Consider the following 16,063-nt stretch of genomic DNA (forward strand, 5'->3'; position numbering starts at 1 on the left):
GGTCCTTGGAGTGAAAATCTCCACTAATTAGATAGGGGTCACGTGGTACTGAAACGTCATAAGTGTCAATGGTCAATAGAACTCGTAAAGCTTATCGTAAGAAAAAATATATTGAATAGATTTTTATGCTAAATAAATAGAATACACAATATGGCCGGTTGAAATTTTGACATCGACTATATTTCTTTGGTTATGGACGGTCAATCTTTTATGAATGAATGTCTAGCAGAGAAAAATAAGGAGAGAATATGCCGACAATTTTGGAGAGGTCACCGAAGACGAAGCCGTTGACAACTCGGGACTTCGACTAAATAGAAGGAATTACTAAAGTTTAACTTCGTAAACATTTATAAATTTGGAAATTATAATTTCTCCTTCATTATAATTTTAATTAATTATATATAAATAAATCCTGTATATCTTCTATCTATCCTAGCAGTGAATATCATGTACTAGAAATGACACTTCTTCAATGGCGCCGTACGCCATTATGAAGTTCACAACATTCCTACTAGATTCTGTGCGACTTTTAAAAAAATGTGTGTTTGTCATTTCTTATTTTTTAAAGGTATCTTTCCTTAAAATATTTTATAGGACAGAAAAATAATTCGTGATTGATTGGGCATAAACGATTTGCAGAAAAAGGCCCCCCTTTCATCTCTCTAACAAGTCCAGGAAATGTGGGGAAAAATTCTTCTTAAAACCTTTCTTGTGCACGTTTGCATCCTAACGCCATAAATTATATCTTACTAGCTGTCAATTATCCAATTATCACTTAATTATTTTCTAACAGGTTTAATAGACACAACAAATGAGCCCTTTTGTATACATAATAAGTACTTCGCTTGACCAGGATTGACACCTATGACGTCAGAGCAATGGCGCGTAACATCGGCGATCAAAATATGCATATTGAGAAATTCAAACTTTGAATCGCTGAAACATCAAAAATATTAATTTTCTAGCAAAGATTTTTACATATATGATTTTAATAGCACGTAAACTTTGTCATATCAAAAAATTTTGTGACGTGATAAAAACCCTTTAAGAAAACCATTGTTGTTTTATCAGTCACTAAACACCACTAAGCATATCACCTCAACAGATTTCTTGAGCAGTGGCTCTTACATCAATGAAATGTACAATGATGTACATATCACTAATACAATACTTAACCTACTTCATCCTACTTTAAATGATATAAATCTAAACAATAAAATGTCTTTCTTTGGTTATTAGTACAGCAATTAATGTTGCCGCTATTGCAGAAAAAAATGATGCGGGTTATGCATTTTTTCTGCAACAGCTGCAACTTTAATTCCTGTACCAACAACCAAAGAAAGCATTTTGTTGTTTAAGTGATTGAATTTTTATTAAAATATCTTGAATACTGTGGAATTATTAAAATTTGTGGGGCCAATTTTTGTGGATTGCTTAAACTTAACAGGTTTGTGGGAAATTCGTGTATTTTTCGTGTATTCTCTCAAACCAACAAAGGAAATATGACTTGTAACCCTTATTGATTAATTAGTGGAGGATGTTAATTCATGGATGAGAGGTATCCACGAATTCTACAAAAGTTGAGCCACCATGAAATCTAATGATTCCACAGTAATTTCTTTTAAACTGAGTTAAACATACAATATGGAATAGTAACATCAAAGTTACAGGGAAGGTCAAGGTCAGAAAATTATGCAACAATTGGATAGCTCTTACTAAATTATACCAATCTTGGTTAAGGTATCTTTGAAAATGAGCTAAATGCAAACACACAGAGGGAAGGACAAAAATATGGAAGGATTGAAGATGGACATGACAAACATTGTAAGCCCAAGCCATTTTCATGATCGGGTATAAAATTCTCTAACAATTCTTTTATTCAATTGATAGTTATTTACAGTAATTAACTAGATAGACATAAGACAGCATACAACTCCCTTGTACCTGGATAGTGAAGATGCCACAATAGTTATCCTATAACTTACATTAAAATATAATATGAATTTATCCAATTGAGCATAAAATGCGTGGTTGTGAATATGTCCATCGGTCCTTAAATATTCTAATACATGTAGTTCTAAGGAGTGTTTTTATTTTAAATATTGCCAGTAAAGATTTTATGAATTAAGCTCAATGCACACAATCAATTTTGTCAAAACACAAAAGAAATTGATATTCATAATCTAGTTGAAAACTTTGTTCAGTATATAAACCAGTTTCAATTTACAGTACATGTAATACTCATTATTCAATTATTTATCCAAAATGTTTCTCATCTGTTTTGTCTGATAACCAGAATTATTTAAAAACACACACAAATGGAAACTCTGAGATACAATGTGTGATTGGAATTGGCTGAGGTAATCCAGGTATGTATAGTAGCAAGAAAATGAGACAAACAAGAGCCCATGGGCCACAATGCTCACCTGAGTCAATACAGCCTTGTTGTTCTTCATCAGATTTTTTCTATTTTATATTACTATATAAACTTTTATCTCTATTGTGACCCCCCCCCCCCCCTTCGTGTTACGATTTTTATAGATGTAATCTCACCCTATACCTCAGGGTCATGATTTGAACAAACTCGAAACTACACTACCTCAAGATACTTCCATATCAATGTGACTAAACATAGCTTTGATGTTCTTGAGAAAAAGATTTAAGAGAATTTATTCCTATACATCCATATGTTAAACTCTGATAGTGCATTGTGGCCCCACCCTAGCCCAGAGGGAGGAGGGGGGTCAAGATTTGAACAAACTTGAATCTACACTACCTGAGGATGTTTCCATATTAATATGGCTAAACATGGCTTTGCTGTTCTTGTGAAGATATTTGAGGATATATATATATATCCCTATATATTCCTATGTAAAACTCAGTGATTCATTTTGGTGTGCGTCCCGCATAAATTACGCACAAATTTTGCTCAGGGCGCATTATTTCAATAAATGTGCATCCCAATGGACGCAATAAATTTATAGAAGGACATGTACTATTGTAAATTATTTCAGTATAATCTGATTCAAAACTTGACCGATTGCATCATATCCACGTGCTAAGCGATATGCATGAACGATTTTAACAGATATAAGGTTGCCAACAACAGGTCAGATTTAACAACTGCAGTTAAAAGCAATTATCAGAAAATATTTGAAATTTAGATAGCATAGTTCGATTATCACTGATTATGTCTACACCATGGAACGTTTCTGAAGCAAATACTAGACCTTTGTATTTAAGCTGTAACCTGTATCATTGGTTTTTTTCCCTTTTCGTTTCTTACTTACAAGCTAAGAAGTATAAAATTTTATCATTTTTATTTCTGACTATTTGCCATTTCTTCTTAAACTTTTTTTGACTTCATTCTGCTTCTGTGCATTTTATTACTGATACAATCAGCTGACAATGTGTGAGATCGTATGTACCATCTAAAAATAGAACCAAAGTGCACAGTGGACTATATATTATTTTTATGACACAAAATCATGTACCCTTACTTGGACAGTTAACAGTAAAAGTATAAATCACTCACAACTACAATAAAACATTTGCACTTTCGTGCAATACACTTTTTTTTATTTCACCAGAATTTCCTCTTTAACATCTAATAATAATATATGGTACCCTTGGATTTGGACCCATTGATTTTGGCATGGGACTCATTGTTGTCATTAAGAGGGGTCCTTTGGACCCATGATAACCATTTTCAAAATGAATCACTGAAAACTTTGATCCCCCATTGTGGCCCCACCTACCTCGGGGGGTCATGATTTGAACAAACTTGAATATACACTACCTGAGGATACTTCTGTAATAATATGACTAATCATGGCTTTGCTGGTCTTGAGAAGAAGATTTTTGAAGACATTTCTTATATATTCCTATGTAAAAATTTGATCCCCCATTGTGGCCCCACCCTACCCCCTGGGGTCATGATTTGAACAAATTTGAATATACACTATGTAAAGAAAGTTTCATATAAGTTTCAACTTTTTTGGCTCAGTGGTTCTTGAGAAGATTTTTAAAAGATACACCAAAATTTCACTAATTCTTATCTATCTCCCCTTGCAAGAGGGTGTGGCCCTTCATTTGAACAAATTAGAATCCCCTCTGCCTAAGGATACTTTGTGGCAAGATTGGTTGAAATTGGCCAAGTGGTACTGGAGAAGTCGAAAATGTGAAAAGTTTACAGACGGACAGACAGACAGATGGACAGACAGACTATAGACAAAATGTGATCAGAAAAGCTCACTTGAGCTTTCAGCTCAGATGAGTTAAAGATGTCAAAAGTGATAATGCTGAAAAGGTCTTGCCGGATTTCACAGGATAACTCATTATCTTCCATCAAATTTATTTATAAATTTATTATTAAGTTTTAATGCATCGTTAGATCGTTACCTCACAAAACAGAGGATCCTGCACTTCAAAGAGGCCATCTATAGTTGGAGGAAGCCCTGTGTGGGTGGCTACATGTTGAATTAACCACTGCAAAAAAAAAATTATCATTATTTCATTAAGTAAACATAATCAACTCAGGTTTTTCAAATTCAAATTCAGATGTTTTTAAAAGAGACAAAAGTATTTGAATGTATAAAACCTCATAAAATTTAGCCTAAACAGAATAACAGGAGGTCCATTGTTTCATCATTTTTTTTTATCTATTATTTACAAGTCATTAAAAACTATGCAAGTACTTTTTGATTTTTACATTGAAAATTCTTGTACAATTCTTTCATTCAATTGACCAAGCAGATACATTATTTAAAGTGATTAATTATCAAAGGGGAATAGAAAAGAGGGAATAACTTCTATCTATTGCTTACAAATTTTTCTACAAGATTAATAGAACACTGCCCAACACCAGAACACCTAACCCAGTAGTCCAGAATTTTACAAATCTGGTATAAATACCCTTGCTCAATAAGTTTTAAAAGAACTGGTTGACTCTAGAAAGGAATTGATTTAAAAAAAACCAATTTTGATATATTGGTAATAAAAAAATTCAGGAAAAAACTAGAAATATGTCCATAAGACATTAACACCCCAACAAGGATTCAGTAGTGTAACATGAAAATTTGTATTAGTGCATGAAGTTTAATCAAAATATCTTGAATACTTTCTTAAAAACTGAGTTTTTAAAACAATGAATAGTAAAGTCAAAGGTTGTTGGGAAGGTCAAGGTACAAAAAATTGAACACATTTGAAGAATTCTAACCAAATTATACATCAGTGCATACTTTACATAAAAATATCATGAATTATTTCTTTGAAACTGAGTTAAATGCAAATTTAAGAAAATTGAGGTTAGGGTCAAAGGAAAGGGCAAAGTCAAAAAATTTGATGCAGTTCAATAGCACTCTTCAAAATGTATCAGCAAATAAAGTTTGATAAAAGTATCTTAATTTATTTCTAAAAATTAAGCTAAACACAAATTTAAGGAAAGTAAAGTCAAGGTCAAATGTCTATAGGACATGAATGCCCTGCCCAGGGTTCATTAGTGATGCAACATGAAAATTCATATTAGTGTAAGAAGTTTGATGAAAATGCCTTGAATAGTTTCTTTGAAGGGGGAGGAAATAAGCACCGCCCTCAAATTTACCTGGTCTGTGAACCCCTGTCAATCAATTGACATTAAGCCTGGGATTGGATACTAGATATCTTGTATATCTTGTCTGGCCGTCATAGCACCCATCGCATTACCATTCACGGTAGCTTCTAGTGGGTTAGCCGTCACAATAGCTCAGTCAGTAGAGCGCTCACTCCGTGATCAGAAGGCCATGAGTTTGAATCTCGGCCGCGACTGACCTAAGTCGATAAAAAATGGGTAGCAACCGTTCCTTCGCCATGCGCTCGGCACTTTGAAGTGAAAGTTGTGGGTCCTTCGGATGAGACCTTAAAAACCAAGGCCCCGTGTCACGGCAGGCGTTGGCACGATAAAGATCCCTCAATGCTCAATGGCCCTGAGTGCCGAGTAAAGGTCAAAATTTGAAGCCCTTCACCGGTATATGGTGACGTCTCTATATGAGTGAAAAATTCTCGAATGGGACTTAAAACAACATACAATCGATCAATCAATCACCCATCACATTAACTTTTGGTCTTTTGATGCCTACCGCAAATGTAAAAAGGTGAGGAAGAAGCTTTACTGACCCCTCCCCCCCCCCATTTTGCTTCATAATATAAGAAGATGCTATGCATATATTAATTCAATCTGTATGTATACATTCATTCATTCAATCTGTCAAATAATTTAGTAAATGTGATGTGAAAACATGATTAGGTATTTAATTTTTTATTTTTAAAGTCAATTTCATTTCACGAAATAATTGATAATTATAAATGTCAAACCATAATTTACACGTACATCCATTTTCCTTTAAACCGAAAGTTCCGACCCTTGTTGGAAGATCAATTAATTAAATTTAATTATAAATCTTAATTTTATATTTACTAGAACATCGTAATATTATTCAGTCAAGTGAAAATTTATGATAAGTTTCACTTTCCTTCGAGACACCAGGTGCCAAAAATTACATTAAAATAACCAGTCTCAGAAGAAAAATTAGCAGCATTATAATAGCTGTGTTTGCCCCCAAACAGGGTTTCTACGTCTTTTTTGATTAGATACATCTTCAGTACCCCTCCTCTCATCTTTTCCACTTTGAATTCATTTTGCATGCACGACTTGCAATTCGAATTACTCCCCTTTCTGTCGCCAGTTTACGGTACAATGACACAAGATTATGATCCAGTTCTCATTATAACATTTATAATTAATTAACACATACAATAATATTGAAATTGTCTAATTTATTCAAACATATTTTTAAAAAAGAATTGAACTGGAAATCTGCCCCCAACAAAAATTTAGCTTGCTTTATTTTATAAAATTGACGATCAACATTTCGATTGACCAACACAAGAAAAAAGATGACATTGTTTTCCTATGTACGAGGAAAACACACAGGTAATACATGTAACATCCTGTATATATAGGTAGGTATACACAAGCCAGCGTGGTTCCCTTGGGGCTTCACAGCCGCTTCTATTAAGCTCCACCTCACACCAAAACTTACCTGAGGAAAACCGACTGGTTGAAAACCTCGGCCTTTAAAAAGTCAAAGGTCATCAGGAAGGTCAAGGTAAAAAAAATAGTCAAAGTTTATGAATTCTCACCAAATAATGTATCTATTCAGTGCATAAGTTTACATATAAAAATATAGCTGGAATAGTTTCTTTGAGCAAAAAAAAAACAAAACAAAACAAAACAAAAAACAAATTTGAGAAACGTGAGGTCAAGGTCAAAGGAATGGTTAGAGGTCATAAATGTTGATGAAGTTGAATAGCTCTCCTCTATATTTATCAGCATACATTTCTGTAAAACTATGCCAAGCACAAATTTGAAGTCAAGATCAAAGACAAGAGGCCCATGGGCCACAACGCTCACCTGAGTAACTTTGGCCATGCTGTTCTTCACCAGATTTCCCCCCCCCCCCCCCCCTTGTAATACCTATTGTGGCACCACCTACTCTTTGGGACACAAATTGAACAATTTAGAATCTACACTATCCCAGAATGCTTGTACATGAGTTTCAGCTTTTCTGGCCCTGTGGTTCTTGAGAAGATTTTTAAAGATTTTTCCTATATATTTCAATGTAAAACTTGGATTCCCTATTGTGGTCCCACCCTATCCCCCTAAAAAGGTCAAGGTAAAAAAGGTTGATGCAGTTGAATAGCTCTCACCAATATGTATCAGCATATTACATTTGATTGAAATACATGTATCTTGAATAGTTTCTTTGAAACTAAGCTTAATACCATTTTAAGATAAGTGAGTTTAAGGTCAAAGAAAAGGTCAAAGACAAAGGATGATGATGCAGTTGAATAGGTCTGATCAATATGTATAAGCATTTAAGATTTGACAAAAATGTCTTAAGTTTCTTTGAAATTGAGATAATCACTAATTTAAGAAAGTTGGATCAAGGTAAAAAAAAGCAGGGTTCTCCACATTTGAAAATTTAACCATTGAGGAAGCTGCGAGAAGGCGAAATAAGACCAAAAACACGAATGTGTGTTAGACTTCCTAACCTTCATTAATCAATGATTAGTTTCACAAAACTTAACCACTGCAACACAAAAAGTTAAAATAACCAACACATTTTTTGTTAAGCTAAAAAAAAATTAAATAAAAATAAAAAGGATTATGTACGTTACTTTACAAGTGTACAAAAATTGGACCAAAACTGTATGAACGTTTTGAAGGAATTTGAAAAAATATATTTTGATACAGTAACCATGGCAACATTATTCAAAACCTGATAAACAGAATTTGATGTTGCTTGTTGTATGAAACGTTTTATTTAAATATGAGCAAAACTGATGAATGGATAATATTTTGAAAATAAGTCAATAGACACACAAATGAACAGACAAACAAACAACGACATCTTTTTCTACATATTGATTTTTTTTGCTGAGTTTCTCTCCATGTGTCCCAGTGCTAAAAATAGCGCCACGCGACGTTTCATAAAAACGGGAGGTAACTCTAAAATAAGACTTGCGATTGGCACTTTACATTTTATCAGAAAGATAATATTAAAAGTTTATATTTAAAAACAGAGCATGGGTTGATTAAATACAAAAAAATTTTGAAAAGCTTAATTTTTCTGGAAACAGAAATTTGAATCATATGCTTGTCGATTATCATGTTGTTACTGCTCGTTATGTCATCTGTTGTAAATCTGTCACTAGCTTATAGTGAACACATTGGAATTCCGTGAAATTACAAGTGCACAGGAAAATTAAGTCTCAAGATATTGATCATCGGCTGATTGACTCCCCATTGTTAAGCTTCACAGCATAGTCGCCGATCAACGACCGTGTTTGTTTAGCACAGCCCACTTTCTCTTGAGGTGCATGACAGTCGTAGTACAAACACAATTAACTAGATAGAACATCCCGAGATACAGTTAGATCATTCTAACTAACAATTAACTACTCAAGTCATTAAAAAGTATGTGTCAATACAGAAATGCAAAAAAAATTTAATCATGGCGGCCGCCGATTTTGACCATGGCGCAGCTCGTTTAACCATGGAGCACATAAATTTAACCATGGCGGGCCGCCATAGTAAAACCCTTGTGGAGAACCCTGAAAAAGGTCAAGGTCAAAAAGTTTTGATGCAATTGAATAGCTTTCATCAATATATATCAGCATATGAAGTATGATAAAAATATCATGAATAGTTTCTTTGAAACTAAGCTAAACATAAATTTAAGAAAAGTGAAGTCAAGGCAAAGGAAAGGCTAAGGTCAAAAATGTTGTGAAGTTGTATAGTTCTCATCTGTATGTATCAGGATATAAGGTTTGATAAAAATATCTTGAACAGTTTCTTTGAATTTGAGCTAAACACAAATTTAAGAAAAATAAGGTCAAAGTAAAAAAAAAAAAAAAGGTCAAGGTCAAAATATGCTGATGCACTTGAATAGCTCTTATCAATATGAATCAGCATATGAAGTTTTTATTAAAATGTTTTGAATAGTTTCTTTGAAACTAAGCTAAACCCAAAGTGTGATGGAAGGATGGACTGAAGAACAAAAGGATGCAAGGAGGGAAGGACAGAGGGATGATATTACATTACTACAACAATGCAAAGGCAAAGTGCAATGTTTAGAGCTTCCTTTAGACATAAAAAGGCAAAGACAATTCAAGAATATTTTCTTAATTTTCTACCAGCAAATTGAACAGAAGTTGTGATTTTGCAGAATTTTAACCCCAGTAAACAAGTATATTTATGGATGAAAAAGGGGGGATAACTCAATTTTCTTATTCAACTTGAAAAAATACAATAATTAATATCCCCCTTAAATATGAATAAAATTGATAACTGATGCAGTAGTTCCTAAGAAACTAGAGCTTTTTTCCTTAAACAATCTAAGAAATAAGAATATTGAATTACTTCACAAAAAGATGTCCCCAGTGACCTCCTGTTTAGTTGACACACTCTGAGGACTCAAGATGCAACAACTGACAAAGTTTGATAATTCTAAGCCAATTAGTATCTGAAATATTGAAATATAGTCAAAAACCTTCAAAAGTAGGTCACTGTGACCTACTTTTTGACTAATACATTTTTACGCCTTTGGATGCATAAAAAATATGCCTCTTATAAACAATTTGAAAATGAATACCTGCAAAATTCAAAAAGTAGGTCAATGTGGCCTTCTTTTTGACAAATTTATATGTTTCAAGGCCCCAAGATGCATCAACTTACAAAATTTGATGATTCTAAACCTCTCAGTCTTAAAATTCAGAAAGTAGGTCACCGGCTGTGACCTACTTTTTGGTTGACAAACTCCAAAGGCTCATGATGCAAAAGCTGACAACATTTTATGATCATAGGCTTCAAAGTGTCCAAGTTCAAAACATCAAAACCAAATTGAAAATAAATACCTGTAAAATTCAAAAAGTGAGTCACCATGACCTTCTTTTTAAGTCAACATGACATGAGGTCTTAAGATGCATCAACTGACCAGATTTGATGATCCTAGTCCTTATACTCGGCAAAATATCAAAGTTTTAACAAAACAAAAGTTTTGGTCAACTTTGAAGTGACATGGAGACCACGCCCTTTACCCCAGAATTTAATCTACAACATATCAAAATCCTTTTGTGTAAGTTTGGTGATAACCTGCCCAGTTTTCTTGAAAAGATTTTTTAGCAACCACTACTTTTGTTTTTATTTCCCTAATCATCTCCCCTTGTTTAAGGGTCAAAACCCTATTCTTAATACAGTGCCTACTGTCCAATCCGACAACTGTGCGATCCGGCATACTGGACTTTCCGACCTCATAATTTATTCCCCCCCCCCCCCAAATCTTTATAATTTATATAGAATAAAACACTGTATATTCCGACCACTGTACATTCCGAATTCTGGTGCTTTTTGCCAACAGAACTAGATAATTACATTATGAATTCACCTGGGTAATCCGACATAATTACACAGATGTACGATAATTTGCCACTGGCCAGGTAACATGAATATCCCATTTGGTAACAAGATTGTTCTTAGAGAGTAGTTAATTACAAGTTTGAAAGTGTATTTGTAATCAATAAATAGTTTTTTGATTGTAAAAATTAGGCAATCAGTTCTCTTTATTGTTATCAGTTTTATTCTCACATTGAAAAAATAGCATCCATGTGACAGAAAATTAATGATACATGAAGTTGCCCAATAAAATTTAAAATTTTACATCTGTTTGATCAAAATTCAGTTGCAATTGCAATGTTTTAGAGTTACGTCCAGTTTGTATGAAAAGTAAAAGTCATGTGATGGTATTAATAACACAATCTATGTTTAAAGTAAACAATGGAGAAAAATCGGAGAGAAATGTAGTGTAGATAAAAATAATACCACAGTGTAGAGAAGGTAGAGGAAATGTTTACTTTGATACCTACTGTCAGTAATTAAAATGCTAAAAATTAGATTGCAACATCTCGAAGTGATCGGCGGTTCCTTCTGTTTGTCCATTTCAAAAAATCATTGTACATTTCTACAGAGTTCACAAATGCTATCACAAACGCTGTTCCTCAAAGAAATGCTATTCAGACTAAGGTAAGTATTATACAAACAAGAAGTCTGTGAGCCAATGCTCACTAATAATACCCCGTTCTTATGTGAATACACAAGTTCAGTTATGGACAGACACAGTGATAATCAGGAAATTGACATTGGATTTGCACAAAAATGAATCTCACCATATGGCATGCCTAAACAAAGAGAGTTTAAAAATTTCAAGCATCTGCGATGAGTAGTTGCTGAGAAAATTGCGACCAAAATTTGTTATGTATGCTACGGACAGACGCACAGATCAACAGGAAGTTGACATTGAATTCGTACAAAAATGATTCCCACCATATGGCATGCCTAAACAAAGAGTGTGCTAAAATTTCAAGCATCTGCAATGAGTAGTTGCTGAGAAAACTGTGACCAAAATTTGTTATGTATGCTACGGACAGACACACGGATCAACAGGAAGTTGACATCGGATTTGTACAAAAGTGAATCCCCCCAAATGGCATGCCTAAACAAAGAGTGTGCTAAAATTTCAAGCATCTGCAATGAGTAGTTGCTGAGAAAACTGTGACTAAAATTTGTTATGTATGCTACGGACAGATGCACAGATCAACAGAAAGTTGACATCGGATTCATACAAAAATGATTCCCAATCTGATTAAAATCAAATCCTTTGATCCGCTCACATAGATCGCTACACAAGGATATGAAGAAACTCCATTCAGGGTCATCTCCTGGTGACCTTTCTAATAAAAATATTCATTAAAATTTTGACCAATCAGAGAGATCGTTCTTAAGCGACATTCGGGAAAATGAATGTAGAAGTGAAAGTAGCTGTGGAAAAGACCTTATCGTTTCGTGCAGAACAAAGAGCTAAAAAACAAGACAAAAGCAAGTACTAAATATATTTCTGTACAAAAAAGTCTGTGGTTGTTCTTTTGACAGTCTATGGAAACAGGTCACAATTTTTCCTTCGTGTATCATCGGGGCTTTCACTTCTGTAACTGAATTCCGAGATACTTCTAAATTCTTGCAAGCAAATGTTTGATTGGATAATTGAAAGGTCACCAGGAGATGACCCTGAATGGGGTTTCTTCAGATCCTCTGTAGCGATCTATGTGAGCGGATCAAAGGATCTGATTTTAATCAGATTGAAATGATTCCCACCATATGGCATGCCTAAACAAAGAATGTGCTAAAATTTCAAGCATCTGTGATGAGGAGTTGCTGAGAAAACTGTGACCAAAATTTGTTGTGTATGCTACGGACAGAGGCACGGATAAACAGGAAGTTGACATCGGATTTGTACGAAAATAAATCCTACCATATGGCATGCCTAAACAAAGAGTGTGCTAAAATTTCAAGCATCTGTGATGAGTAGTTTCTGAGAAAGCTGTGACCAAAATTTATTATGTATGCTACGGACAGATGTATGGATCAACAGGAAGTTGACATCGGATTCGTACGCAAATGAATCCTACCATATGGCATGCCTAAACAAAGAGTGTGCTAAAATTTCAAGCATCTGCAATGAGTAGTTGCTGAGAAAACTGCGACCAAAATTTGTTACGGACAGACACACAGACAGACAAACAGACAGACACACAAGGGTAAAACAGTATACCCCCTCTCCTTCGGAGCAGGGGTATAAAAATATGCATACACTTTGACAGTTAAATACATGTGTACTCTAAATCTATTCATTTTTTTGGTATGAAGTCATTTGACACTAATCATAATGCTCAGAAACATTCAACACTGGGTAATCCGACACACTATCTAATCCCACATTGATTTTATTTCCCCCAGCATGTTGGATAAGACAGGTTTCACTGTATAAATGGAAAAGGGTTATTTCATAACAATGAAATTTAATGCCCACGAAACCTTTTTAACAAAACTTCTCAACAAAATTTTATCCCCATGAAAATTTGTGATTCTACAGTAGGATTTTTAGCTCACCTGAGCTGAAAGCTCAAGTGAGCTTTTCTCATCACCCATTGTCTGTCCGTCTGTCCATCTGTCTGTAAACTTTTCACATTTTCAACTTCTTCTCATGAACCACTAGGCCAATTTTAACCAAAGTTGGTACAAAGCATCATTGAGTGAAGAGGAGTTTAAATTGTTACAAGGGGAGATAATCAAGAAAATACAAAAATAGGGTGGGGTCATTAAAAAATCTTGAACCACTGGGCCAGAAAAGCTGAATCTTATACGAAAGCATCCTGGGCTAGTGTAGATTCTAAATTGTTCAAATCATGACCCCCAGGGGTAGGATGGGGCCACAACAGGGAATTCAAGTTAAGGGTTTCATGCAAGTTGTACCATGAGGTGTCAAATTTCTCCTGCCAGGGATATCCAAGACACAAAGAAATTGTTCTTCAAAAGAAATGTTTTATGCACGTTTTCCAGATAACAAAAAATTGTGTGTCCCGGAATGCTTACTTGAGTATTTACAAAGAACAAAGACATTTAGGACTCTTAATGATCATGCGATCAGGTGATTCAATATTACGGTCAATTATTAGACCACATAAAGGTTTAACCGCTAATGCAGTTTCAAATTGGATAAAAGATGTGACATCCCTGGCAGGTATTGATACCAAAACACTTAAAGCTCAATCAGCTCGCATTGCATCAACCAGTAAGGCTTTTAAAAAAAGGTGCATCTGTAAATGAGGTATTAGAAATGGCACACAGGTCACATGCTAGAACATTTTATAAATTTTATTGTAGGGCTACTGATAATCTGATGGATTTTCCAGAGCAGTTTTGACTTTAGGTTAGTCTGAGCTTTGAACATGCAATGTTATATCTTATGATGTTTTCTGAAATATAATTGAAGATTTTATGAGGGCATATTGCCCGAAATGAAATATTGATTACTGTAAACCAACTATTATTGGCGTCATCTTTTATTTGTGGTTCGTCCGTTTGAAATCAATCCACAACGATTAATTTTTGTGACTGAGGAAACATTCTCGATAAATACAAGGCGAAATAAATGGTTCACGGCGATTAATTTTCGAGAGTAAAAGTAGATCGCGAAACTTGCGAATATTTCTATAAATTAAAGTTGGTTTACAGTATATGAGGAAAACTCATAAGATATAACATTGCAATGCCACCACAACCCACCCATAATCAGAAAATTTATATGAATTAAAGAGCATATTTTATTTTTACTTTGATTCATGCATACTAAGTTACATTTGTATAATTACAATGTATATATCAAATATATTTCAGAGTGAAGAAGCCCTGTGGAAGCTGGAAGATGAGTGAATTTGGGAGTCTTGATTAACATATATATATTTATATTTATATTATATATATATATATATATATATATATATATATATATATATATAAGACTATCTGGAATACTTAATATCTGTTATACTCATAAAAATAATTAAAGGATTGAAATAAGTAATATTGTGGTTATTTATCAAATAATAGCTGCAAAATTGAAAGCACTGTGTAGTGGTCACTCAGGTGTGTTATTCACCTGTATATGGACAAAAAACTTTCATAGGGGTGGTCACTTTAAACAGCTGATTTTTGAGCTAAACTTGAAGGCATTCATGGATGAAAAACTGCTGAGTAGTGTTATATGGGAAAAATTACATTCCATGGTGAACACAGTTTTGTGGATCTCTTCATGTCTTGAAAACAACAAAAATTAATCCCCATGAAAATGAGTGATTTCACTGTACGATATGCATGTATACATATAACATACCTGTTTTTGTTTGATTAGATCTTTAAGCTGCTGATTCTTTGAAATAAATTCCTGATGGAGATATTCCAATAGTGGACAAGTGGCATGGGAACTCAGCAACTGAGGAAATCAAAATACAAGCTCTATTATTACACATTATCATCAATATTGGAAATGATTTGAACAAATCTGAATTTATACATAACATGAACAAGAATGACATTTACAAACTAGTTTAATATAATCACTTTAATTTCCTCTCATTTTTAGACAGGGTCACATGACCCCATCTATTTGTTTACTGTCAGTTGAGGCCTCAAAACCGAAGCTGTGTGGAGAACATATGAATTAAATCTGCGCTAAATGCAAGAGTGCAAACACTGTTTTGATCAAAATATGCAAACACACTGGATCAAACTCCAGAGAGTGTTATGAAGATTTTCATACTCAAATTAAAGAAGCATTTTGAAAATTTTAAACGTGAAAAACATAACACTGAACCACACTAGTAAAAAAAATTACTCGGCTGCGTAATATTAGACTATATATGCATGCAGCATCAATTGTTTACTTTCAGAAATGTCATATTAATTCGGACCCAGTGAAATTCAGACAATTCAAAAAGGTTTCTTGACAGTGATTACTGATTATTCTATTAGAGCATATTAATGAAAAACATGAAGATATAATATTCACAGAGCTTTTTTTTTAATTTCATGTAAGGGATACAAGACGAAGATGGTCTAATATGTCATATA

The 16,063-nt window shown here is 33.9% G+C and overlaps 1 protein-coding gene across 2 annotated transcripts in view; it reads right to left on the bottom strand.

Annotated features, from left to right (window-relative positions):
* Positions 1 to 16,063, bottom strand: part of LOC133188454 (prostatic acid phosphatase-like) — a 109,396-nt gene that overhangs the window by 32,781 nt on the left and 60,552 nt on the right. For both annotated transcript variants that reach the window (XM_061323891.1, XM_061323892.1), the window contains exons 5-6: positions 15,327 to 15,425; positions 4,402 to 4,488 (exon numbers count right to left, since the gene is read on the bottom strand). In XM_061323891.1, the coding sequence (XP_061179875.1) occupies positions 4,402 to 4,488; positions 15,327 to 15,425 (186 nt within the window). The remainder of the gene's footprint in view (positions 1 to 4,401; positions 4,489 to 15,326; positions 15,426 to 16,063) is intronic.

The sequence above is a fragment of the Saccostrea echinata genome, unplaced genomic scaffold, assembly GCF_033153115.1.
Source record: "Saccostrea echinata isolate AGI-Se365-2 ecotype Australia unplaced genomic scaffold, CSIRO_AGI_Sech_v1 ptg000016l, whole genome shotgun sequence".
Taxonomy (NCBI): Eukaryota; Metazoa; Mollusca; class Bivalvia; order Ostreida; family Ostreidae; genus Saccostrea; species Saccostrea echinata.